This window comes from Gallus gallus, chromosome 23 (assembly GCF_016699485.2).
Source record: "Gallus gallus isolate bGalGal1 chromosome 23, bGalGal1.mat.broiler.GRCg7b, whole genome shotgun sequence".
Taxonomy (NCBI): Eukaryota; Metazoa; Chordata; class Aves; order Galliformes; family Phasianidae; genus Gallus; species Gallus gallus.
Window position 1 is genome coordinate 5,711,754 of NC_052554.1, and position 26,256 is coordinate 5,738,009.

The following is a 26,256-nucleotide window of genomic DNA, read 5'->3' on the forward strand; positions in this document are numbered from 1 at the left end:
TTCCTTGCTGAAAGCCCAGAACTGATGCCTCAGCTCTGCCCTCGCTTGTCTGGGGGACTGGGCATGCAGCCAGGGCTTGGGGACATGCAGGCGGCTCTGGATCGGGGGAAGCCCGCTGAGCTGTGCTCGCTCCCGGAGGCACAGAGGATGTTTGTGTTACTGAGCTGGGAAGTGTGGTTCCGAGCCGGGCTGTGAGGTTTTGTGCGTGCGGATGGGTCCCATGCGGGGTGGGGGATCTGCAGCACGGGCTTCCCATGGGCATGGGGCTGTGTACTGTGGGCGTTTGGTGTCTGGCTGTGGGTGGGGTGACGTGAGACCCGGGTTTGTTATGGGATGTTCCCAGCATCTGTGGCAGAGGACGGGCTGGGACCCCTCTGCTGTCTGGAATCAGCCCCAGTGACGTGGGGCTGTTTGACGTGGTACAGGGAGCTCCCGTGTGCACACTGTGCTGCAGCTCCAGGAATCCCATCTGCCCCATAATTTCTGCTGTTTATCGGTGATCTGGATCAGTAGGAGCAGGGCTGCTGGCTGGGGCTCTGCGGTGACTTGAATGCAATGCCTTCGTGTTGTTTCCCCCTGAATGAAGCCTGGCCGCCTCTTTTCCATTTCTCATTTCCCGTTTGCTGCCCTGCAGTGAGCACTGCGTGCTCTGCCCCTGGTAATGGTCCCACTGATGTCCCTGGGCACACCCCCTTCTCCCTGTGCTGTTATTCCTCTCTTGCAGCTCAGGTCTGGAGGATGGCGGCTGATGGAGCACTTCCCAGCAGCGCTGGCACAGCTCTGCAGCCTCCTGACGGTTATCCCCTGTTCTGCTCTCCTGGGGCAAGGACCCCGGAGCTGTTTGTCTGTGGGGGCAGGAGGGCAAACTCCCAGCACTCTGCATCCCACCGCTGTGCCCCACTCCAGGTCAGCCAAAGGGGCGACTTCTGTTATTGGTTTGTTTTTGTTTTTCTTTCTCTGAAACTGGCAAAAGGTCCCAGCAGAAAACTGCAGCTCCAGGAGTGCTTCTGCCCTCCCTGCAGGAGGCCGACGTGCGGCTGCTGCGCAGGACTGACCTTGGGCAGCTTTGCTATGAGAGCCCTCCAGAGGAGCAGCTCCTGTTTGTGCAGGCCGAGCTGTGATGCCAACACCCCGCGGGCACTGCCATGGGAGCACGTGGCCATCCCCGCACCGCGCTCCTTGCAGGCAGCTCCGTGCGCCGCACGTGCAGACATCTCACCCCCTGCCTGCTCGGGATGCCTGCGATTCCTGCTGCGAGGCAGTTGTTGTGCTGGGGAGGTTGGGATTCCTCGGGCTGGGGCTGCGGGCTCCATCCGTGCCCTGTCCCCATGGCCGCACGGCTCCAGGCCAGCTGCAGTGCTCTGCAGGCCGGGCATTCCTGGCGTTCCCGAGGGGAGAGGAGCCGGGATGCTGGGGAGCGGGTCTGGTGTCAGACCCACACTGCCTTAACCCCATCAGGGTGGGAGAAGGGAGCTCTGTTGCTCCCCAAACCACCCTGTGGGGTGAGGGTGCAGGTGGTGGGGTTGGCTGCATCCGGGGCACTTCTTGCCTTTGCTGCCCGGAGGGACAAAGTGACAAAGTGAAGGTGACAGCTCTGCAGGCAGTGGTGGGGACTGGAGCATCGTCTGCTGTGTCGTGTCCTGTGCCCGTGGTTTGGGGTTTGCTAGGGCTGTGTTGGATGACCATCCTGGTGCCATCCCACCTCTCCCCTTTCCCAGGAAGGGAGAGAAGTGAGTACAGTTGGATGCTCAGCAGCTGCTCTGCACCCAATCCCTGAGCTTTGTTCCCACTGTAGCGTGAGGCCACTGCTGGGCAGGGCGGTGATGGAGGGATGCGGGCTCAGTGCTTGGTGTCCCCATGCCGGCAGCAGAGCCCTGGTGGTGGCTGTGCCTCTGCTTTCTGTCCCTGTGTTCCCACTTCCCCTCTTGCAGCCCCATTATCAACAAGAAGCAGCTTTTGGGGAATTTTTGTTTGTTTTTTCTTCTATTTTCTTCCAGAGGAAAATTCCATTGCGCAGTTCATAGCGGTGACAGCTCGGCTTGTTGCAGCAACTTCATTCTGCTCCTCGTGCTGCCCAACAGCAGCCGGCGGTGGTGGGGTGCAGCGCTGTGCTGCGGTGCTGCTGGATGCACTCCCATCCTTCTGCGCGCTGTTCCGCGCGGCCGCTCATCAGCGCTCAGCTCTGCTTCCCCTCAGCAGAATGAATGATGGGCTCCGTCCCCACGGCTGCGGGTCGGTTCATCCTCCCAGGCTGCAGCTCCCCAAACCCGGCGTCACCGTGCCCGGGTTGTGCGGGGCAGTGGTGTGACCAAACCCTCCGTCTGCCCGGCCGCGCTTCCCGTTGGAGTTTCGGGAGCAATTTTGGCTGTTGGGTTGCTGGATCAGCAGCTGTTGGGATCAGAAGCGCCAGCTGGCCCTGGGGGTTCTGGTAGGAAGGCGCTACACCCGCCGTGCGCCCGCCTGCAGCGGTCCCGGCTGGGCCAACCGGTTCTGGGTGTGTGTGGGCAGTGTGGATCCGCATAGGGCCGCTCGCTGTGGGGCCGTGCCGGGGTTGTGTGTGGGGCCGCGGGCAGCGCTGCGTCCGTAGGATCTGTATGGAGGGCTGCACAGCGGGTCTCGCTCAGCTCCTTGGGCAGGTGGCACAGGGAGAGCGCAGGGTGTGCGCTGTAACTCCGAGCTGTCCCGGACTGCAGAGGCACACAGTGCTGCCCCCGGCGCAGCCCCTCGCCGTGGGACGGGCGCTGTGTGTGGGCACCCCGTGTCACACCGCGGTGGTTTCTGCTGCCAACAGATGCTGCAAAACAAAACAAGCGCTCTCCTGGTGCTGCAAAGGCCTCGTGGGTGGCACGCGGCTCCTGGTGCTGCAGGCAGAGCCGGGGCACGGGCTGTGTTGTGGGGTCTTGCGGCACCCCGGGTGTTGCAATGCATTTCATTGAATGCGCGTCCCTTTCCCATTGACTTGCCTGCGGCCCTCCCGGGGTTTTGTCCCCTCCCCGTTCCCGGCCTGAAATACCTACAAGACATCCGATCCGCGACCCCCGGCCGGGGCAGGTGGTGGGGGCCGGGCGTGCGGCTCATTTGCAAGAAGGAGGGGTGGCCTCATCCAGGGCAGGTCTCGGCGCAGTCCTCGGATCAGGAAGCGCAGGGCTGCGGTGGCCAAAGGGCAGCGGTGGTGGGGCGAGCGCTGCGCTGCGGGACGCCGCCAGCCCAATGCGTCCTGCTGAGCCGCGGGGCCCCCGGCAGTGCGATGGACTCGAACGAATACAGGAGGTTCCTGGGCGGCATCAGCACCCTGAGAGGTACGGCCACCCCGCGGCTGTGGGGCGGCACGTGGGGCCGAGCTGCGTCCCCCTCGTGACCCGGGGAGCTGCCCGCGGGGTGGGATCTGGAGGGAGGCGATGCCCCCCGGGGCGGGGAGGGATGGTCGGCTCCGCTGGAGGAGCGCTCGGGAGAGGCCGCGCTTCCGTGGCTCCGCTCCCCTTCCCTGTTTTGTCTTTTCTTTGGGTGTTTGGGGGCGTATCTGGGCGCGAAGTGAGCGGCTCCGGGTAACCCAGCCTTGCGAGGAGCAGAGGCAATGCAGGCTGGCTTGCAAATAACAATAAGAAAAGTGTCTGTGCCGTGGGGCGGTGGCACTCAGTGGCTCTGCTCTCACTGCAGCTCTTCCACCCTGAGCTCCGCGTTCTGTGCTGGTGACGCAGCCCTTCCCTGCTGCCTCTCTGCCCTGCGATCAGCTCCGAGCAGCTTTTACAGCCTCTGAGGATGGGGACGTGCATCGCTTTTTTTCCTCTTTCCTTTTTTTCCCCCCTTTTTTTTCACTTTCTATTCCCACGTTTGGCTCTGGGGGCTCCCGGCCCCTCACCCACCAGGTATTGGGATCTGCTGCCAAAAGAATGGCGCCGCGCTGGGGAAAGGAGAAGGCAGCCGGGATGCCGTCACCTGTCATCCAATGGCCCCGCATTGACTTGCCCCTTCTGCAGCCCTCCCCGGGTACAGCTGGGCTGCACCAGCTGATCCTGCTGCACGCGGAGGTGAATCAATCCCATGTTTAATTTAGCAGGGAGCCAAGGGAGTTGTCCCCCGGCCGGCTGCCCGTCTCCCCACCCAGCGGGGCTGCTGCAGGGGGTTAATCCCGGCCCTGCGCTGTGCCTGACAGCTGCCCTGAGCTATCGTGTCTGGGGGTAATATAATTCACTTTCTTATGCTGCTGCGGTGTCTGTCAGAAATGGTGCCTGCGCCGCTGCAGCTGGCACTGGGGATCAGTGTGCAAAGAGTGTGACATCGCCGTGCGTGTGCCTGAAGGTGCCCCTGTGCTGGGAGAGGCCGGGAGTGGGGGGGGACCCCTTTGTGTGCAGGGACGGGGAGCTGCCCGCGTCCTCCGGGCTCCTCCACACCGTCTGAGCGTGGAAGCGGTGCTGCCTTTGTTGCAGCCGTCTGCTGCTGGGAGATGGCTGTGCTGTGCTCGTCGTGGTGATGCTTTGGTGTTTGCCAGAGCTCAGTGTGCTCTCTCAGACCCCGGCCAGGCTTCCCTGGAGCAGAGCAGCGGGGCTGCACAAAGCTGCTGGGAAGCGAGGGTTTATTGCCAGCTTGGTTTCTTTTCCCATCTCCCCCCATCTCTATTCATCTCCCCAGGGAGGTGGAGGCAGCAGCGGATATTGGAGCTGGGGCTGTTTCATATGTAAATGGCTGTGTGCAAGTACAGTCCCCTGACCCCCGGCGCGGTGCCAGCAGCAGTGCCAAGTCCCAGCGGGCTCCCACCCCCCTCCCCGTCCCCTATGGCCGCCTGCGTGGTGCTGCCAGCTCCCAGCCCTGCGCCGGGAACAAAGGATGCTGTCCTGCAGAGTGCTGGGGACATGACTCCCCCCGGCCCTTGGGGTGCTGCCCCCAGCTCTGCTTCCCCTGGGTTTGGGGTGCTGGGGGGAGGGCGGTGGGGTTCTCCTCAGCTGCTGTGGGGCTGTAGGTCGTTTTGGGAGCAGAGGAGATAATGTAGGTCGCCCAGCCCTCCCTGGAAGCTTCCTGTCTCGGGTTTCCCGGGGCAGCAGACTGTCACGGCCCTGAGGTGACGAGAGCCCTGGGCTCGGCTCAGGAAGCCCATTTGATTACAAATTTATTGCCGGGTTAATTTTATCCGCGGGGATGTGACGACAGCCGGTTTCACTTTCTCAGAAGTTTGTTGTTTACTTGGAAGCCAGATAAAATCCAGCATCTTTCTGGCCTTCTCGGTGCACTCGGGCTAATCTCCCCGCTGCATCTGACCTTGTCATTGCCACGTGCTTTCCCTGAGGGAGCCAGGCTCAGATTTTCCCTGTGGCAAAGCATCCTCGTGTGGACCTCTGCTTGTCCCTGCAGCCTCCCAGGCGTGTGCATGGCCTGTGTCTGTGGGGCTGCTGCTGCCAGAGCCGCTCTCAGTGCTCTCAGCGGTCTGCAGGGGAGCAGAAGTGCTCCTGCATCCTTCAGTCTCTGCTGCTGGAGCTCCTGCTGGAGCCTGACCCCACGCACAGCACACCGGGCACTGGGAACAGGGGCTGTGCGGTCCCACAGCATAGCAGAGCTGCAGCTGAGCTGAGCTCCCAGAGGTTATCGCTGGCTGCCCTTGCACAGGTGTTGTCCTGGGCCGTGTGATGTCACCTGCTGCTACAGCTGCACACCAGTTCTGATATGCTCCATGCATCCCAGCTGTGCTCAAACCCCAAAGCTGAAGGGTGGGTGGGCACTGGGGTGTGGAAAGGAGCCTCCAGCAGCAGCTGTAGAGGCTGTATCCATCCATCCCTGTGTGCCAATGCCGGGCAGTGCTGCTGTGCTGTTAGGCGGTGCTCAGGCTGTCCCGGTGGGTTTCTGCTGTGACAGAGGAGTGTTTCTTGGGTACAGCGTGGCGGCCCAGGGGAGCTGTGGGGAATGGAGTGAGGCCTGCCTGCAGCCTGTCCCCCCGTCACCGTTTGCCTTCGTCCCATCATGTGATGGCTTCCCCGGGCTCAAGGTGGCCGGCTGTGATAAGGGATCCGGGCTGCCATCTGCGCTCGGGGTGGGGGCCGGGCGGGCTGGGGCTGCTCCGGGGTGCTGAGGGCAGCCTGGGAGCAAACTGCGCTCCCACCACCACCCCGGTGTGCCGCAGGTGGCTGTGTGCTGCAGATGGGTCCCGCTGGGCCCTGTGAAGAGCATCATAAGGGCTTGGGCCAGGCTGGTGGGACCCGGCAGCTGTCTGCGGCGCTGTGCCGGTGCTTTAACTGAGCTGCCCGAGAAACGTTAGCAACTGCATTATTTCATGTGTTTTCTAATGAGGATTAAATTTCTCTGTGGGAGAGCAGGTCTGCAGGGACAGAGGTGTCAGGCCTCTGCCTCCCCTGTTGCTCTAATCCAAAATTCCTCTCTGCTCCAGCGAGGATCTGGCACAGCAGCTGCAGTAGGGCCGTTTCTGTGTGCAGCCCCAGCCGGGTGCCCTGCATTGCACGGAGCGGATGTGCCCCGAGCGCGTCCCCATCCTGCCTGTGTGCACTGCGGGTTGTTTGCCTTCCTCTGGGAAGCGGCTCCAACAACATCCTGCAGCATCCATGGGACAGCAGAGCTCTGCAGTGGGATGGGAGCTCCGGCTGTCCTGCTGCCCAGCCGCGCTGCACTGGATGCTGGCATCGCCGTGTGCCCACCCACCCCCTCAGTGCTAATCAGGTTTCACGCTGCTTAGTTGGGAGATCTAATGAGATCAGGGCTGGAGTTTGTCTGCCTGCCCTCTATTTATAGGGGAAAGCGAGAGAATCCGTCGCTGGGCTCTCTTTGACCTCAATTTTCAGATGGAACTCTGCGCATCCCATATCCAGGCTTTCGGGCCCTGTGCCCGGGGTGGTGTTGTGGTCTGGGGTGACGTGGTGGCCCGGCTCCCCTGCCTGCAGTTCCCCACTTCTCTGTGCCGTGACGTGTAGCTGTCGCTGGGAGGGATGTGGGGCCGGAGGGGCCGTGCGTGGGCCGTGCCCTATGTAAACACACTGCTGGCCTGCATGCCCAGGACAAAGTGTGGATAGATCCCACTCGCCCAACATTTTCCTATTTCCTCTGCTGCCAAGAGGCCTTCGGCTCGAGTTAGAATAACAAGGCTGTTTGCGGAGACACCAGGCCTTTTGTTAGCCGGCAGAAAAAGGGTTTTGATTCAGGCAGCCTCTCCCCCCGCCGGCTTTCCTGCTTCCTAAGCTGCTGTGGGAAGTGCGGAGCTTGGCCTTGAGCGGCCCCAAGCTCTGCTGGGACTGTCTGCGTCGTGTCGGCGTTTGTCCGTCCTACTGGGGCTGTCCGTCTGTCCATCCCGGGCACAGCTCCAGCCCTGCCGTGGGGGGCTCAGCCCTGCAGCGCAGCAGTGCAGGATGCCGCACAGTGCTGTGCCCACAGAGCTGTACCGTGGGGTTGTTTTCACGTCGCTCCCCGCCAAGGTGACAGCGGGGCGTGCTGGGAATTAAGGAGCTGCTGTTTACCCGACGGCGGCTCGGCTCCGCGGAGGTGTGCTGTCCCCGTGGCCGCAGGGCTAAGGGAGGGACCCGGAGATGGCATCGGCTTCCTCGTCCTCCCCCGTGCTGGGAACGCTGCCACCTCGCCGTGTCGGCACAGGCCCCTGGGAAGGCAGGCAAACGTGTGCGTGCCGTGGGCGTGCGGCCGGGCCGGCTGTGCATGGCTCCTGGAGGCCGCCTCTCCCCTCTGCACACCTCTGCACACCCTGTCCCCATCCTCACGCCTCCCCCAGCGCCAATCCCACCTCCTGGATGGGGCTGTGCTTTGTCCATCCCGGCTCGGAGTCCCCGCAGGATTCGGAGCGCTGTGCGATGAGCGCACGCAGCACGGCCGGCTGCCAGCGCCCGGTGCCACTCCAGGGGAGGCCGCTCAGAAGTGGGAAGCGATGAAATAACGCCTGAAGTTCTGCGTCAGCAGAAAGCCAACGGCCCCAGCAGTCAGCAATCAGCCGGGGTGCTGGCAGGAGGTGGAAGGATGGAGGTTGTCAATGCGAAGGAAGGAGCGATGGGACCGACCATCCCCTGCGCCGCAGTGCTTGGCTTTGTGCTGTGCTGAGTTGGAGACGTTCTGGAGGAGATGCCGCCCTACCTGCATGCATGGAGTGCTGCGCTGTGTGCATGCAGCTCACACCGCCTGTGATGTTCCTGTGCGGCTCTGCCACACCTGGCTGTGGAGGGGGGGTTCCCGCATCGCTTTGGGGTCCCCTGGAGGGAAACGTGCTGTGCTCGGGGCTGTGGAGACATGGTGCTGGCAGCTCGTCACCCCTTGAAGGAAGCTGCTGGGTCTGGGACACCAAAAACAGCCCCACAAAGGAGAGGCCAGGCTGTGCATGGTGCTGGCTGTTCCTGTTCCTGCTCCGGTTCAGGGGCTGCGGGAAGCTGGGCGCAGCTCACCGCAGATACAGAGGAAAATGTTCCACTCCTGAGCTATTTCAGCTCCATGGGGCCCCGGGCATGAGGCCCCAACCCAAGGGTTAATGGCAAGCCTCGCTCCTGGGGAATGATTAAGCCGTGAGCAGGTGGCAGTCCAGCTCTGCTGTTTGCTTTGCAGAGTGAACGCAGCAGGAGCCACGTTTGCTTCGGCCGTCCCTCCATCGCTGCCCCGCGGTGCCGCGGCCGTTCCCGGTGTGCTCCCAGCCCGGCTCCCTGCGCTGCCATCCCGGCAGGCCCATGCTGGGAAGGGAAGTCTTTTCTGATGCTGTGATTATGACTTTGGTGCCCAGACGTCTGCTGGAAAGGGGAACATCTCCGCTCTTATCATCAGCACTTCCTTTTCCGAGTTCCTTGGAACTCAGATTTTGCTGCTGATGCTGGGGATGGAGGCGTCCCCCTTATCTCTGCCATTGCCGGGCCGCGTCCGGCCGACCTTTGGTGGAATGGGGCCCTGCGCTGTGGTTAAACATTGACTCATGGTGCTCCGTCCGTGTGGCAGTGGGTTGGAGGACACGGTCATGGCCTGGCGCTGGGCAGCCCTGGGCTGAGGAAAACCTTCTGTTAGCTGCACGCCCGGCTTGTGGAGTCACAGCGCAGGGCGGTTGGTTGGAAGGGACCTTAGAGATCAGCCGGTTCTGACCCAGGAGCCGCCCCCACAGCACGGGCTGCCCGGGGCCCATCCACAGCCGTGGGCACCTGCAGGGAGGGGCAGCCCAGCTCTGCACAGCGCTCACCACCCTCTGGGGAAAGCATTTCCTCCCACATCTCCCTTAAATCTCCCCTTTAAGTTTAAAGCCATCCCCCCCATATTGCGGTGTGGGACGCCCACCAGAGCTCACGGGGCTGCTGGTTGTGGGGAGCGCCGCTCCTGGGGGTTCCCACTCACCCTCCGAGACGTTTCCCAGCCCCATCCCCTGCCCCGTCCCCGTCCTTCGGCACAGCGCGGCGCCACGTGAGGGCTGACGGAAGCGAGAAGGAAACGCTCCCCGCGAGGAATGCTGCCGCTGCGGCGCGGCACGTTTGGAGCGCGCAGGCCGTGCCCGCACAGGCAGCAGCCGCTGATTCACCTGTAGCGGTGCGACGTTCAAAGCGGAGGCAGCGCCGGGAGGAGCCGGGAGAGCCGCAGCCCGCCCGTCCCGCCTTGTTTTGAGCAGCCCAGATCAGAAGAAACGTCATCTTTGTTCTCGCTTCCCTCTCCCATGGCTCCGGCGCCGAGGGCAGGGTGGAGCGAGCCCTGCGCCCGCCGGGCTGTGCCCGTGCTTGCAGCCGGGCCGGCGTCTGTCTGCGGCCGCGTTCACTGCCGTGCCTGGGGATGGCTGCGCTGGGGGTGCGCTGAGCTCCTGGAGGAGCCGCAGAACGCGGCTGAGCCGCTCCGGAGCCGCGCGGTGCTGCCGGGGGTGGAGGGGTGCAGTCATGCGGAGCTGAGCAGATTATGTTCTGGAGTGCCTCGTGTGCATGCGGAGATGTGATGTGGGGCTGTGGGTCACAGCGCGGGCACGGCGGCTCCTCCTTCCTTCGGTTCACCCCTTGGAGCCGCCACCACGTGCTCCTCATTGCTGCACCGAGCAGGACCCGTCCCCAGGGCTTGGCTCCCCGATCCAAAAATCATTCACTCCCTGGCAGTTCTGAGCCGCTGCCGTAAATGACCGAGATGTGCCCTCAGAACTCCCAGAGAGGTGGTAAAAAAAACATCAGAAATGGAAAAGTGAGCACAGCAGGAAACCCTGCACTTGCACGGCAGTCACACGGCTGTGCCCTGGCAGGCACGAGGAGCTCCCGCTGCTCTCATAGCTGCTGTCCCAGGCAGTGCTACCTGCTGCAAGAGATGGAGGGTATTTCTATGGGCTTGGCCGGCTGGGCTGCAGGAATCCCTGGGGCTGCAGGAGGGGCTCATTGGGACCCCGCCCCATGGGTGCTGCCCAGGTGCCCGCGGTTCTTGGACCCGCTCTGCTCCCACTGCCCCCCCCAGCAGCGCCCGGGTCTGAGTGCTTCAGTGTTTCCACAGTGCCACCTGGCTGCCACCTCCGCCTGCCTGGGCCGTGCTGCTGGACGTGAGCCCCGGCTGAAGGCAGCGTGGCTTCGGGTGCCTCTTGGGGTACCTCCCCGAGGATGGATCACTCCAGGAGTGGGGGAACATCCCCGCGGCATCGCTCGCCCCAGTGCTGGGGTACAGCCCTGGGCGGTGCTGGAGAGCTGCAGGATGTGGAGGTGCTGTGCCAGCAGCGTCCTCAGTCATATAAGGAGATGCCGGCAGTGCTGCACGCCGCACAGCATTACTCACCGGGAAGGCGCACAGCACGGGGGGGCTCAGCCCCGAGCATTCGCACAGCCCCCACCAGCTGTGACTCAGCTCTGGCTGCAGGAACTGGGCCGTGGCTTTGTGCCCTCTCTGCTCAGCATTGGGTCCATCCCTACAAGGGGACCCTCTGGAAGACGTTTTTCTCCTCCAGTGGGGTGGGCTGTGGGGGGTCGCCTTATTTTCAGCCTTTTGGCAGTGCTTTGTGGATGTCTGGGATGGGAGTGTGGAAGAGGAGCCAGCAGCCATGGGATGCAGCGTGCCGACGCTCCGGTCATTCCATAGGGCTGCGAGCTGCCACACGGGGCACCCCAAAGCGTGGGGGCACAGGCATGGAGTGGGGCCGGTCCCCCCCACCCCGGATTCCTGGTGAGCCAGGAGATGCGTGCTGCCCCCCCGCCCGTTTCCTTTTCGGGCCGAGGCGACAGTCAGAACTGCAGAAGCCGCCTTGCAAGGAACTAAAATTAGCTGCTGGTGTTTGTGTATGGGGCGGTTTCCATGGCTGGGGGTGGCCTCGTGCCGGGGCCCCAACCGCGTGGGGCTGAGCCTGGGGGGGCTCCCCGGCCCACAGGGCATCCCGGGAGCGCCCCAAAGCCCGCAGCAGCCGTTTGCTCCTCTGACCGACTGAGTGACAGCCGCTGTGGGCTTCCTGCAGCAGCAGGGAATAGCTTCGAGGAACAGCTTGTGCCATTAAAAGGAGCATTGAAAGCAAAGGGGGAAATGACGTTAAATTGAGCAGAAAGAAGCATGTAGTGCTGAACTGTGGGGCTGCGGTGACCCCGGCGTGTCGGCACCGTGGTGCTGCCCACCCTAAGCACGGCTGCTGGGCAGCGCTGAGCTGTGGTGTTGGCTGCTCTGTGTCCTCCGCTGGGAGAGCATCTGATGGCTGCTGGCACAAAGCGCTCCCTGCAGGCCCCTATCTGGCGATGTTTTTGCCATAGGTGTGATGCTGTCACCCCCAGACCTCTGCTTTCCTATCAGAAAGGGCTCGTCCAGCTGCACAGCATCCCCTCCTTGGGGGGACACAGCAGCTGGAAGCACTCAGTGCCTTTTGCTGGAGCACGGGACAGGGCGAGCAGGGAAGGGGAGAGCAGCTCCTGCAGCTCCTGCCGTGGGGTGCAGTGTCCCTTTGCTATTTATGGTGGCCGGGTGAGCGCTGTCAGGCGCATTTCTCCTGCTGTGCTTCCCCTGCCTTAACAAAAAGCAGATCGCTCCAGATGGGAGCTGTGCTGGAATATTTTTAAGTGGTGCTGGGCCACAGCTCCGCCAAGCAGCGCTCAGCCCCTGCCTGCTTCTCTTTCTGCCGGCCCGCAGCGCTGCAGGAGCGCCGTGTGGCTGTGGCTGAGATTTCCCCGTGGCATTTGAGAGCTGCGCTGTGCTCGGTTTTGCAAAACCTCACAGTGCTTTTGGGTCCCTCACGGTTTGCTGGTGGTGCTCCCCAGGCTGGTGGCTGTTGGGTTGTGGTTTCGCAGCTTTCCGCTCTCATCTCAGCGCTTCCTGGAAGCCGTTGTGAGGGCGAACCCCAATTCTAATTCAGAATAACTTTCCACGTGCCCAAAGAGCGGAGCAAAGTGCTGGGAAGGGGTTGGTTGCTGAGGGCTGCGGAGCGTTGGGGCACAGCCCACACCCCGTGTGTGCGCGGCCCCAGCAGGGCTGGGCTGACGGCTCTGACTCACCGCAGGGGTTGGGGCTCTGCAGCCCCAGTGAGAAGCAAAACCACAGCACAACGTCTGTGCGCTGTGCGGCTGAGATGTGCCGGGTGGGGCCGCTCAGTGGCACCATTAGAATGCGGAGCATCACCATCACCATCACCCACCCGGTGCCCCAGCGGCAGCTGCGAGGATAACAGAGCATCACCTGCTCGGGCTGGGCTTCAGCATTAGGAGCTGCATAGGGAAAGCTTTGTCTTGTGAGGGTATCTCCTATGAGAGTTGCCCTCCTTCAAGCCCTGCCTTCCTCCAGCCCGTGGGCTGCAGGAAAAGAAAGCACTGCCGTGCTGTATGCACGCTTCTACGCCTGTAGCCCTGCTGCGTCTGCATCGAGCAATGGCTCCAGGAGCGCAGGGAGATGCCAAGCAGTTTTTGTTGCTCTTCCTGTAAATCGAAGGAGGAATGCACGAAGCCTAAACCCGACTCCGTCCCCCGGCGTTGGGGCATTTCCTGCGGCCGTGTGCTCCGAGCTGCCGCTGCCCCTCAGCTCCGCGCACAGCCCCGCACCCCCCGCCCCGCGCTTACAGCCGCCGCTCGCGGGCCGCGGCCGTCCTGCGGGGCCGGGAATGGAAATCCGGGAGATGACGTTTCTCCCATGGAAGGAGGAGGGGGGGCCAAAGTTTGACCGCGCGGGGAAGATGTTGGCGTCGGCCCGGAGCGCCGCTTCAACTCTGCCCCCGCTCTGAGCGCCGCGCTGCCCCGTGCCGTGCCGTGCCGTGCCGTGCCGTGCCGTGCCGGCCGCGGGAGGACGTCCTGCAGCTCTGCTTCCGTCGGCCCGCAGTGCCGGCAATGCCGGGCTCGTGTTGGGGCGGAAGGAAGGCGGGAGCCGCGCGGGCAGCGCCGGGCGGGCGGTAATGCGCGATGCCGCTGCCGGAGGGCTCCTATCTGCCGCCCGCCGCCTTCGTGCTGAGCCACGTCCTGGGCATCGCCGGCGTGCTGTACTGGCGGAGCCGCAGCGGGGCAGGTAGGGGCAGCGGTGGGCCCGGCGGGGCTGCGGGGGCCGCGCGGTGCCTCCGCTCGGCGCTCCCGGGGGGTTTCGAGTCGGGGGGTCCGGCGCCGCTTTTTGTGTCGGTGCGAACCCCGCACGTGGTTGCGTTCTGCTGACGTCACGGCGGGCGCTCAGCGCGCACTGCTCGCTCACCCGGCCTCAGTTTCCCAAAATAGGGACTGCTGCGCCGCGGCTCCTCGCGGGGGCTCACGGGGGCTGAGCGGTGCCCTCGCTGTCCCGGCCGCCTCCTGCCCGCACCCCCTCCTGGTTTCTGCTGCTCCAGCCCTCCCCGGGGCCCACGGGGAAACACGAGGCCCCCCCCTCCTTCTGCTCTCTCCATGTGCAGGAGCAGGACAGAGCAGCACAGCAGCTGGCTGGGATCTGCTGGGACCTTTCCCCCCTTACACTTGTGGCAGGCGCTCCTTCCTTCCCCCCAGCCCACCAGGGCAGATAGAAATCTCATTGCCAGCCTGACCCGCAACAGGGCTTGGGACCGTATGGGCTGTAAAGCCACTTCCAACCCAGCGCCCCGGAGCACAGAGCTCATCCTGCACCCGCTTTGTGCCCAACCCGGCTCTGCTGCATCCCCGCTCCCGGGCATCCCCACGTCCCGTGGCCGTGTGTGGGGCAGTTCCCCACCGCGGGTCCCTGTGCTGCGTTCCTCCGGGCTGAGTCACAGCCGTCTCCTCTCCCGTTTCGCAATGCCTCCCCCCGTAGCTGCTGTGCGATTAACTCGCTGTCCTGATGGATTATGTCAGCACTCACATTGGCAGCCAGAACATTTCGGATCCGTCGCGTTTGGGCAGTTTGCTGCACGTCCCCCATCCTGGAAGTACCACGTTCAACAAAGCACATCCCCTTTATTTTCATGTTTTGAAGGAGTTGAAGTGAAAGCAATTTGCTTCAGAATTTCAGGTTTGTTTCCAAATCTGTGGAACAAAACCCTCCTTCACCCCGTGCCCGGCCGGGTGCTTCAGCGCACAGAGCGGCTTTCATGGCGCGCGCGGCTCAGAGACGTCCCTGCGAGCTGCGCTCTGTGCCAGAGCAGAGGGCTGAGCTGCTGCTGGAGCAGAGGTGTGGGGAGCCCATGTGGGACCCCCACTGCCCCTCACCTGTGTCTGTGCTGGGATGGGTTGTGCCGCAGGACAGCGGTGCTGCTGGACACGCTTTTCACCCCAATCTATCTGATGCCTCTGGTTTCTGGGCACCAGAGAGCAGCTGTGGGGCAGATGTGGGGCAGGGCAGTTCTCCCATTCCCGGGGTGCAGCTCTGCAGTGGTGCTGGGGCCGTGCCCAGACTCGCCGGGTTTGGGTCTCCTCGCAGCCTCACCTGCTTTGGGAACGCAGCAACACGGAAGCGCGGCGCGTCTGTGCAGCTCCAAAGGCATCCAATGTGCTGAAAAGCACCACCCGGTGTCGGCACAGGCGCGTGATGAAGGATTTCGGGTGCCTGATGGCAGCAGGTTCTCTGCTGGCACCCCACGCTGCTCGCTGCACAGGGAACGATGGTCTGAGGTCACCGATTGCTGCCCACAGCCCCGCTGTCACTGCTGTGCCGGCTGTGCCACAGCCATTGGCAGCCGTGGGGCTGAGGGGTCTGCGGTGGGCAGGGACAGACAGGGGGAAGAGCGGGGGGGGCTGCAACAGGTTGCATGGGGGTGAGTCTGGGAAAGATTATCCAGCGGGGATAAGCTTGCGAGGCCTTAATATCGTTAGCCAGCAGCAGCCGGGCATTATTATTAGCTGGGATGATGGGGTGTGTGCAGCCCAGTTAGAGCCACAGCCCTCTGGGGGTGATGAAACCGGGCCAAAAAGGGCAAAACACTGCTTCTGTGTGAGATGGGCACAGGGGGAGCGCCCGGGAGCCCCCGGCTCAGCCCAGCCTCACTGCGCAGTGCTTGGTGACGCATCCCTTCCCCATGTGCCCCTGCCATGCGCAGGGACACTGCTGCCTTTCCCCGGGGCTGGGACCTGGAGGGCTGCAGCGGGATTATATTTAGAAGAAAAGGAAGAGAGGAGGTGATAAAGGAGGCCCCCGTTATCTCCCCGCATGCCGGGCAGGACGGCAGCCCACAGCCGGAACCCGGCGCCAGCGCTTCAGACCCGGGACGTCGCTGGTGAGGAGAGCGCTGGCGGGGAGGCGCGAGCGGGGAAAGAAGCCCGGCATTGTCCGTCCCGGCCCCGTCCGCACAGCCGGTGCAATTAACTGGAAAACAAGAGGGGGCGAAACGAGCGCGGTGCCTGCCGGGCCGTGCCCAGCTCCAGGGCTGCGCGGTGCTGCCGGGCGCTGCAGCCGCTTCTGCTCGCTCCCTGGGCGAGGGGCGGCCCGCCCTGCCCCGCTGCCTCGTGGCGGAACGCTGCAGCGAGCTGAAGTCTGCAAAGGTCACTGCTGGGACCGCGGGACGGCGGAGGTGCGGCGCCGCGGTTCCCGGAGGAGCGCCCATCCCCTGCAGCACCGCGGGAAGCGCGGGGCAGCGATGGTGTGCGTGGGGCGTTGGGCGATGTCCCAGAGGAGGAACTGCCGGGCCCCGAGCCGGGGACAGCGGGTGTAGGAAGTGCTGCAGAGGGAGGAGCTGCCGCCGAGCCGTCACCCACCCGCACCGTCCCCCACCGGGGCTGGAGGTGCCGCCCGGAGCCCCTTTCCCACCCGACCCCGCAGCGGAGGGAGCGGCCGCCCCGCAGGACGCAGCGTGGGCGATGGATGCGCAGCATCTGTGCATGGAGGAGAGGTGGCTGAGCGCGCGCGTGCTGTGCCGGATGTGCTGCATGGGTTAGTGCCTCCCCCGGCCCCATGGCCCTGCCTGCGGGCTCTGCGTCGCGTTGGCAGCGGGGTTGAACCTCACCCACCCCTCGTTCAATTAACGCAGGGCTCAGGAAGGTGCGGCCCCGTGGCTGTGGGGTGGGCAGCGGTGCGGTCCCTCAGCGTGCGGCGGTGCCGCGGTTTCCTTCTGTGGGCAGCGGTGCTGGGCGGTGGCACGGAGGCTCGGCCGTGCATTGTAGGACATCGTGCCCAGGCAGAGCCCGGTGTGCGGGGCAGTTTGGGGCACCCAGAGCCGTGCTTTGGGTGCAGGGTGAGGCGTGGAGGGCCGTGCCCGCAATGCGCCACGTGTTTCACCGCGTGCTGTTGGGTGGGGGAACCATACTGCCCTGGCAGCGCCGTGCTTCACATCGCTCAGCCGGTGGGCAGCGTCCCGCAGCCCTCCCCACACCACACCAGGTGCTGTCTCTCTTCTGAGATTACGCCGTTAAACCGGGCAATCCCCTTTGGTCGGGGCTGACCGTGAGATTATGCTGAGCAGCCCTGGGAGGGGGGGCTGCCAGGTGGCCCCTCGGGCAGCACAGCGCCGTTCGGAGCCCCTTTTCCCCCTTTGCTTTGTTTCTTGTATTGCTTTGTCACCCAGCACAGCAGGACAAAGCTCCCTGGTGCTGTGCAGAGTTGGCACAAAGCTCCCAGCCATCCCCCCCTGGAGGAGCCCTGCTGCCTGGACACAGGGCTTGGGGCACTGCAGCCCACCCGGTGTGGGACCCCGGGGACAGCGCTGTGCATCCCCTGTCCGGCCAGGGCTGAGCTGTGCAATGGAAATAAGCCCTAAGTCCCGGCAATCCAATGAACCAAAAATACATGGAGCAATAAGCTGCCAATAAGCTGTGCCCGCGCCGGGCCAGGCTGTGGCTCCCAGCACAGCCCCATCCCACGGACCCGTGGGTAAGCAGCCTCTGTTCCCGTATAGCAGCGGGATTCGGCCAGCAGCTCTGGCACCGGCAGCGGCTCCTCTGTCTCTTCCCCTCATTTGAGTTTGTGCATGAAAAACACTGACCCAGAGCTGCCTTTGTGTTCTTTTCACAGATGAACGGGACAGAGTCCAAAAGAAAACCTTCACTAAATGGGTCAATAAACACTTGATGAAGGTAAGGGCTGCATGTTCTATTTCCAGGCAGGTTAAGTGTCTGCCTGTCTGTCTGTCCGTTCCGGCTCAGGACAGGCAGATAAATGCCTGCTTTACAATCTGGGAACTTCTCCATCAGTGCTGAGGCTTAAAATGTTCATACTCTGAACAAAAGTGGTTGCACTGGAATCGTGTCGGTGCCTTAGGAGGGCACTGTGACATCGCAGTGCAGCCCTGTTGGTAACTTTCACCTCCTGTGTACTTGCTGGACGTTGGGGCCTTGCTGGAACTCACGGTGTGTGTGCAGCATGCAGCACCCCAACGTGCAGCACCACTGCATGCTGCACCCCAACGTGCAGCACCCCACTGCACAGCACAGTGCTGCCAGCCCACAGCTCTCGGTTATGTTTTGTGTCATCCAAGCCTTCCTCTGGTAGGTGTAGCTGTGCTGGGATGAATGTTGCATCACGAGGTGCTTTTCCTGTGTAACTGCCAAGTAATTTTTTAATTAATTCTCCTTTTGCAAAAGGAAGAAAAGTGGGTTGGGTACCAGGAGCACCACGGTGGTGCTTTACAAGCGGCTTTGCAAACATCTGTGTCAGCCTTTCAGCTCCCTTCTACACCTCTCAGAGGAGGCAAAGTGGGACCACCTGGTTTGGGCTGTGGGGACACAGCTGGGCTGAGTAAGGCGGCAGGGCAGGGCTAATGGGGGTGGGTTTAGGAGGAGTGCAGCTGTGGGGGCTCTGAGCTGGTGCACACAGGAGGAATCTGCTCTGCTCATCAGTGGGGCTGTGCTGTGTTTTAGGAGATGTTGGGCAATGCAGTTGGCTCAGCTGCTGCAGCAGCATTGGCTCTGTGTGCTGCATTATGGGATGTCCTGGGGGAGGGGTGGGTTAGTGGGACCTGCTGGTGCATCTGAGGGATGCAGCATCATCCGCCAGCTCATCTTGGAAGCTGGAGGCTGCTTTCTGTAGTGATCCTCTTGGAATGACCATTTTAAATGCACGCATTGGAGTGTGGTCTGCTTGCAGACGCTGAGGGTGTCCCTTTTCCTCCCCTCCAGGTGCGTAAGCACATCAATGACCTCTATGAGGACCTGCGGGACGGCCACAACCTCGTCTCGCTGCTGGAGGTGCTGTCGGGCGTGAAGCTGGTGAGTGCAGTGCTGTGCCCCCGCCTTCCCGTCCTCCAGTGCCTTCACAGCCATTCCTTATACCATAGTTCTGTTTCCAAACGTGCATCGGTTTCTTTGGTTGTCATTTTGTTGATTTTTCTTTCAACCCTGCTCTCCTCCTGCTCTCCTGGATTCCACCATAGCCGTCAGTTTGGGGTGCCCTGCACACAGCCCTCTCCCCAGGGGGGATTTCTGCCCTCCTCCTCCAGATCTCGCTTTGTACTGAAGTTGCTGGATGGCGATGGCTTTGACAGGAGCTATTCCTGTGACGTGTGCTTGGTTCAGCCCAGCCTCACAGCCCATCTGTGCCCCGGAGCTGGTGTGCAGAGCTCTCTTCTCACATCTCAGGCATCACAGACCCCCCCCTCTGCCCTCCTCCTCCTTTGCAGACTGTCACACTACTGAGCTGTAGTGGTGCAACAGTGTAGCGCAGCAGGAACTGCTGCAGCATTCCCTAAAATAGGATCTGGGCAGAGTTCTTTAACTCTCTCCATCGCGCTCCTGGGATGCCCATGAGCTGCTGTGGGGCTGCAGAGCCGAAGGAAGCTCTGGGACCCAGACGGCCTTCCTTTTCCTTTTGGCTTCAGGGCTGCCGGGAGGTTGCTCTGTGTCCCATCCCCTACACCCTCCTTGAGCCCCGGGGCCGGCGGTGTCCAGGAGAGGCAGTGAGGACCCCATGGGGCACACCTTTCTGTTGGGTTTTCCTTTCGCTGGGTGTTGCATTTTGGTTTCCATTCTGTCTCCCTGTGTGTGTCCCCCTCCATCGGTACCCGTTAGCAAATAGAGCCGCCAGCTCAGAGGAGCCTCCGCCTGGTGAAAGCGCCGGCCTGGTGCCGTGCCAGCAGCGAGGAGCGGGAGGAGGAGGAAGATGATGATGAAGAAGTAGGTCGAGTTGGCCCGGAGCCGGCGCTGCAGTGGCAGCAGAAAGCCCAGCGCGATGCCGCGAGGCGCTGACCTTCCCTCCCTGGGGCACCACGGGGCTGTTCTGTACATTCCCAGTGCTGGCAGCGGAGGAGCGGAGCGCTGGCTGGGCTGTCTGCGTGCACGCGGGGCTGGAATGGGGTCTGCACGCTCCCACAGACCCCACCTGGGTCCCTGCTCAGCCTGGAGTGCTGTCTGCTAACCCCACTGCATGGCACGCGCCGGCACGGGCACTGGGTGGCAGTGGGGCCGGATGGCCCCATGCATGTGAATGAGATGAGAGTGAAACCTAACGGGGCCCAACCACGCCTGCAGTGTACAGACAGACTCCCCCACCCCCCTTGGCTAAGAAGATGGATTTCCCAGCCCTGTGCTATTTGTGCAGTGACTGTGAGAGCTGTGGGTGCAGCCCCCCTCCCCCCGAGCTGTTCCTCCTGCAGTGGTGGCTCTGCCCCTGCAGCTCCATCCTTGGCCAGCACTCCTCTGCTGGGGTACCTCACTGCTCCCGAGGGTTCAAACACAGCACTGTGGCTCCAGCATGGGAGGAGCTGGGCCCACACCTCGCCTCGGGCTGTCATTTGGAGACCAGCAGTTGATCCCTGCCACAAAACCCCTGGGGCTGAGCTGGTTGTGCCCCAATGCTGGGAGTGGCTCGGAACCTCACTGCAAGGACTTTCTGGGCTGTGGAGTGGCCCAGAGCTCATCCCCAGCAGAGCATCTTCCGGGGCCTTCCCAGCTCTGTGAGCTCTGTGGGGGCTTTTCCCTCTTTCAGCAGGATTTCACCTGGCCATGACTTTATTCACCTCCAGAACAAGGAAATGGTGCAGAGCGCATTGTGTGCACGGGGGCACAGTGGGGTGCAGGCAGCATGCGGGGCGTGCAGTGCAGTGTGTGCAGTGCGGGCGCTGCATCCCCACAGGGCAGCCCTGCAGCTCCCACCTCTTTTGCAGCCCCGCGAGAAGGGCCGGATGCGATTCCACAGACTGCAGAACGTGCAGATCGCACTGGATTTCCTGAAGCAGCGGCAGGTGAGGCTGCACGGGGGGTTGGGTGTTATGGGGGGGTTTCAGGTCTTGCAGCAGCAGCCCTGGGGGCTTTGTGCTCCCCTCTTGCGGCTGTAGCAGCATTGGGTGTGCATCCCAGGGGCACAGAACTGTCTGTAATTGTGCAAATAAATGGTTTCAAACTGAGGAGTTGTGGCGCTGCTGTTGCGCAGACATTGTGGGGTCACAGCAGCACCCCCAGCAGCAGCTCCCCCTCTGCCAGGTGCTGCCCGGCTCTGCCTGTCCCTCCAGCCATACACCCTCTGCTGAACTGCACCACTTTGTTCCGGAGCAGAGGTTTTTCTCTTTGCTGCTTGAGGGCATGGAATAAATTTGCACACGTGTCCTGCCCCAGGGAGCAGCCCCTCCTCCTCCAGCCCCTCATTTTGCTGGTGGCTGCAGGCAGTTTCTTCCCCAGACAGAGCAGCTTTTTCCTCCATGCTGCTGGCCTGGTGGTGAGGTTTGCTGGGGCAGCACCCCCCATGGATGCAACTCGGTGCATGCCCGGTGCTCAGTGCTCTGCTGGCACTGCTGCTACAGCACCCTGAGAGCAAAGCAGCCGTGAGGGAGCAGCTCTGGGCTGTGTCTGCTGGGACACAGACCTGGTGGGTGCTGGGTTATCTGCCTTTGTTAGGGAGGGCAGATGAGCACAGCTTGGTTCTGAACCCACCAGGGAGTTAATAAAGCTCGGCCGTCCTCTTTTAACCATGCTCTGTGGTCTGTAGCTATTAAATTATGCATCAGCACTCGGGGCTTTGGGGACGGGGCACTTCTCCCCACAAACTGGAATGGAGCAGTTAAGTGCTGGGGAAGCACTGGAGCTGCAGCCCCACCACCTGAGGCACAGGGCTGGCCCATTGGGTGCACCGTGCCGGGGTTTGGTCCTGTGGTGGTGGGCGGTTCTGACTGTTTACTTCTCTGCCAGGTGAAACTGGTGAACATTCGCAACGATGACATTACAGATGGCAATCCCAAGCTCACCCTGGGGCTCATATGGACGATCATCCTCCACTTCCAGGTAGGCAACAAACCCTTCCTTCCCTGCGGGGCGTGGGCTGCTCCCAGCACTCTGCTGTCAGTCCATGCACGCACGTTCCGGGGTGATGCCGGAGCACCAAGCGGGCGGGGGGTTCACGTGCATGGCAGTGCCATGGAGACTGGTGCTGGAGAATAACTACTCCCTTGTCTCATCATTTACATAATTAAATTGTTGATGATGGGCTGTGTGCTGTGGCCTCAGCTTGGCACCGCGGTGGTTGGCAGCGGCTGTTTGCTCAGATGAATCCTCTGGAGGAGAGCAAGCGTGGGGTGGTGGTGGGGATGGGATGGATGTCGCAGCGTGGGCTCATTAGGACGGCACACGGCTGTGTGGCAGTGGGTTGGGATGGGGTGGATGCTGTCTGACCCAGGCAGGGGTGCGCTTACGGTCATCTCCAGGAGCTGGATGCTTCGGATGCAGAACAGACTCTTGGGTCTTTGATCACCTCAGGTTATGCACAGATAGCTTTGGTACCCTCAGGGAGGTGATGTGTGGCCACGCTGCTGTGCCAGGCTGGGGAGGACAGCGCTCAGTTGGGAAGGGTTAAACTCCATGCTCAGGGGTGGGCCTTGGGGTCCCACTGTGTGTACAGTGCTTGAGGAGTGGGGCAGGGGCTGGAGGTGGTGGCAGCTGTGAGCTGGTGGCTGTCACCCAAAGGCTGGCCTGGGTTCCCTGACGTGTCCCCAATGGCATCTTCCAGGCGAGACAAGCGCTGGTTCGAGGCCTCTTAAGGAAGCTTTTCATTTCCAAAGGCTGAGCTGCAGCCTCCGGGGAGCTGCTGCTTTGGCTGCGCAGTGGGGCTGTTGGTTCCTTCCAAAAACGTGACGGCTTTCGGGGTGAAGGCATTTCTGGCTGTGGACAGGGGCCAGGGCTGCTGCGTTCCCAGGACACGGCTGCTGCCTGATGCCCTTTCCGATGGCATTTCTAGGGGATGACAGCATCCCTGCTGATGGGGAGGAATGAGGACAATGTGAGGACGTCCCTGGGTGCTCCTGCTTGTCTGGAGCCACCTGCGTGCCCTGTGCTGGAGTGGCCGCGTGGTCGTGACTGTGCCCTGTGTTACTGGGGAGGGTCTTTCTGGGGTGGGGGCAAACAGGGTGTGAGCCCCCAATGGAGTGCTGTGGTATGGTGACCCTGGGGTCGAGTGGGGCTTTGGCACTGATGAGACCCAGTCCCATCTGCTGGGGATGCCGGGAGCTGCCCACGCTCCCCTCGCCCCACTGCAGGCAGGCAGCCCTGAGCCTGCGCACGTCCCTCCCCCCCTTGCGCCAGCGGGATTTTCTCTGGGCTGTAGCTCCATTGTGAACCTCTTAATCTCTCGTATCCTGGTGCTGCAGCCGGCGGCCCCAATGGCAAGCAGAGCAGTGTGGGGTGGGATGGTGGCAGCGCTGGGAGCTGTGGTCTGGGTCGGTGCTGCCCCGTGTTCTGGAGCTGGTGCTGTCCATGGGTCCCTTCTCACAGGGGGGTGACCTGGGAGGTGGCTGTGGTTGGGCTTTGTCCCTCCATCTTTATCTTCTGCTTATTTGCTGTCTCATCCCTGCTGCTGGCACGTGGTCCCCTGTGCTGTGGGTGCCGTGTGCTCCTTGCAGCAGAGCTGTGCCCAATGCGGGACGTGGGGCTGAGCCCAGCAGGGGCTGCGGTGCTCTTTGGGGTGGGGGCTGCTGTCGTATTCTGCTGATACCAAAGACTGCTGTGTCCACGTGGCTGCCCCAGAGATGTCGCTCTGGGCGGGTGGTGGGCACGTGATGTGGGTTGTTGGGGCCGTGGGGATTTCAGTGCCGGGGGGCACAATGAGAGCAGCCTTCCCGGAGTGCCCCGTGGGAGCTGGCAGCATTCTGCATCCCCATGCCCATCCCCATCCGCGTGCGTGCGGAGCAGCTCTGACTCCTCCCTGCTTTTTTCCCATCTCTTTCCCACCCCTTCCTTTATGTACCTTTCCCAACCTTCCCATTTTCTTGTGCCTTTTCTTTCCCTCCCCACCCCTCCCAGCCTCCCCTCCCCTTTCCCTGCTTTCCGTCTGGTTCCTGCTCTCTGTTTGTGTTGGCTGAGGGCAGTGCTCCAATTACCTCATATTTGGAGAGAGAAAGCCGCAGCCAATCCGCTCCCCGTCTGCTTTTAGGTCAAGTGATTTCTGAACTGCAGTGAGATGCTTTGAATGTGTCTCGCTGCAGCTCGGGCTGTAAGATGGCTGGCGGCAGCAGGCGGGCGCGCGGGGATGCCGGGGGCCGTCAGCAGCGCTGCGCGGTGCGAAACGTGCGCTGAGCCCATGAAGCTGACAGTGGGATTTCTTTGGGAGCCGGCGAGCAGAGTAGCGGCGGTAGCGGTGGCGGCATTGCCGGTGCTGTCGGCGCCGAGGAGATGGGGAATTCTCTGGGCTGCGTTAAAGAGCCGAAAGAAAAAGCTGCCGGGATGGCTCCGCTGCCCCCCAAAAAAAGGGTGCGCTTCAAACGGAGGAGGAGGGGGAAGAAGAGAGCGGCGCCGGCGGTGGCCCCGCAGGAGGAGCTGCCGGCAGTGGCGGTGCCCGGGGTGGATGAGCATCCGAAGTTGGAGGCAGCTCCGCAGCATGAGGAGCCCGACGGGAGCCGGGACGCAGGGGGGGACCCCGACCCCGGGCGCATCGTGCAGGTGAAGGAGAGGTTCCAGGGGGAGCTGCAGAAAGCACACCTGGTGCTGGAGCCGAGGGGTGCGCAGACGGCGGGGGATTCCCCCGAGGAAGGCACGACCGTCATCGCCCGCCTGCTGGAGAACCCTGCCGAGCGGGGCTGTGAGCGGGCTGTGAGCCGCCTGGTCCGGCTGCAGCGCGGCGGTACGGGCAGCACCAGGGCTGTACTGCTGCCACTGCCACGCAGCCCCGATGGGCTCTGGCAGCACCGCACCGAGGGGTCCCCAGCCAGCCCTGTGTGCGGAGAGCAGCCGGCGTGGAGCTGGGAGCCGGCAGACAGCAGCACGCCGGGGACGTGGGGGAGAGGGGGCAGCGGGGAGCCAAGCTCCAGTGCTGCGTGGACCTCCGCTGCGGAGCCGGGCACCATTTCAGAACTGTCTACGCCGTCCCCCATGGTGGAGCAGATGGAAAATCCTGATGTCAGGAAGGCCCCGGTGCTGCCGTCACCTGGTGCCGGGCAGGGCGACGTGCGCAGGCTGCCGGTGTCCCACAGCGGGTCCTCCTCCGGGGGCACCGCCCGCTGCTCCTCGGGGTACGGCAGTGAGCGGGCCGGGAGCACCGGAGCTGCTGGGACTGCGGCTTCTCCTGCTGAAGGTTTGCGCACCGTGCAGCGCCGGGCTCTGCTGGGCAGCTCGAGGCCGGCCGGAGGAACGGTCAGTGTCTGCGTGTGCCGTCATCCCTTGTTTGGAGTGGGGTGGGAGAACCCTGACCAGCAGACCCCCAGTGATTGTGGCTGCTGGGAATGGTCACCTCTGTGGGTGGTGCTGAGGATGCAGCGGGTGCGGAGCCTCTTCCCCTCGAGCATTGCTGCTGGGTCTTGTTCACATGGAGCCCGGGCGAGGGAAGTGGGTGCACGTGGGGAACAGCTCTCAGTGAGCTTGGTGGGTTTGGGACCACAGGTGCTTGGGCTCTCGATGTGATTGCATTTGCCATGGTGGCAGGTGCCAGGGGGTGAGCGTGGTGGTCTGGGGGCTCAAAATGCGTCCCCTGGGTTTGTCCTTGTGCCATGCTCTGATGGAAGGAAGCAGCAGCCCAGTGTGGGGCTGAGGGCAGGGTGAGCTCTGCGGGCATCATACCCACCTGGGGTCACCCCTGTGCTCAGGGATGGGTGCTGGGGCAGCCCTGTGAATCAGTGCAGGGTTTGGGGCTGCTCTGATGGGCAGTTAGAGACATAGGTGGCAGATGGCAGAGCATTGCTGTGAGACAGCATGGGCTATTGGCCTGTTCTGAGCAAGGTCTCCAGGAGGAGGAGATGATGCTGTGCTTGGCTTTGGAGCTGCTGCTCTTGCAGGTGGCTCATAGGGTGTGTGTGTGTGTGCTCAGGTTTGACCGAGCTGCTCACAGCCATGGGATGAGCAGCGCTAGGAAAGCTGGGCTGCACACCCCATGCCTGTGCTGTTAGGGCCGGTGCCACTGCTATGGCCACCAGTTGCTCGGTGGAGGCTGATGCTGGAAAGGCCCGGGAGGAGCTGCCTGATGTTTCCGTTTGCCTATTGCCTCCCTAAAGCTCAGTTCTGACACCGATGTAGGAAGAAAGGAGGGTGGAGCCGATGCCGCACCCTGCGCCTCTCCAGGCACCTCCAGGAGGGTCTCCTGCATGGATGCGCTCATGGGGAGACCTGGCGGGTGATAACCCTGCTGGGAATGGTGGGAAGGAAGGCACTATTGGGGCTGGCTGCACCAAGGAGTGTCCCTGTCGGGCAGTAAGGCAGGACAGCCCCCTGCACGGGGTTCCGTGGGTTTGCTGAGGGTTCCTTCCATGCTGGGAGCTGTGCAGCCACCCCAGTGCATCGCTCATCCCCGGCCCTGTGGCCACGGCTGTTGGGTCTGGAAGAGTTAACGGCGGCGCTGGCTGCGGCCGCGCTGACAAAGAGCGGTTCTGTGCGTGACAGCGGATCAGGCTGGAGGGAGGTGAGCTGCAGCATACCAATGGCACGGCGCGGGCGGGGGAGCCGTGCGATTCCTCCTGCCCAGGGCTTGGGGGATGCAGCCATGGGGTGCTTTGGGGACGAACTGGGCTCGGAGGGGCAGCAGGAGGGGTTGGTGCCGATGCTCCCGGCACTGCTGGGAGGAGGAATGCTCAGCAAGCAGCTGGGTTGTGTTCTGCCAGCACCCAGAAAG

At 62.9% G+C, this 26,256-nt stretch overlaps 1 protein-coding gene across 22 annotated transcripts in view; it reads left to right on the forward strand.

Moving 5' to 3' along the window:
- The window catches only part of MACF1 (microtubule-actin crosslinking factor 1), a 114,705-nt gene that overhangs the window by 8,048 nt on the left and 80,401 nt on the right, over nucleotides 1-26,256 (forward strand). For 11 of the 22 annotated variants that reach the window (XM_015297868.4, XM_015297872.4, XM_015297879.4 and 8 more), the window contains exon 1: nucleotides 23,591-24,788. In XM_015297868.4, coding sequence (XP_015153354.2) covers nucleotides 23,832-24,788 — 957 coding nt within the window. In that variant the 5' untranslated portion in view covers nucleotides 23,591-23,831. Of the gene's footprint in view, nucleotides 1-3,135; nucleotides 3,300-13,019; nucleotides 13,387-17,256; nucleotides 17,319-18,359; nucleotides 18,450-19,247; nucleotides 19,353-20,341; nucleotides 20,420-21,359; nucleotides 21,453-23,590; nucleotides 24,789-26,256 lie in introns of those variants that run through there. The other 11 variants (XM_015297905.4, XM_015297900.4, XM_015297899.4 and 8 more) reach the window with 4 other exon arrangements.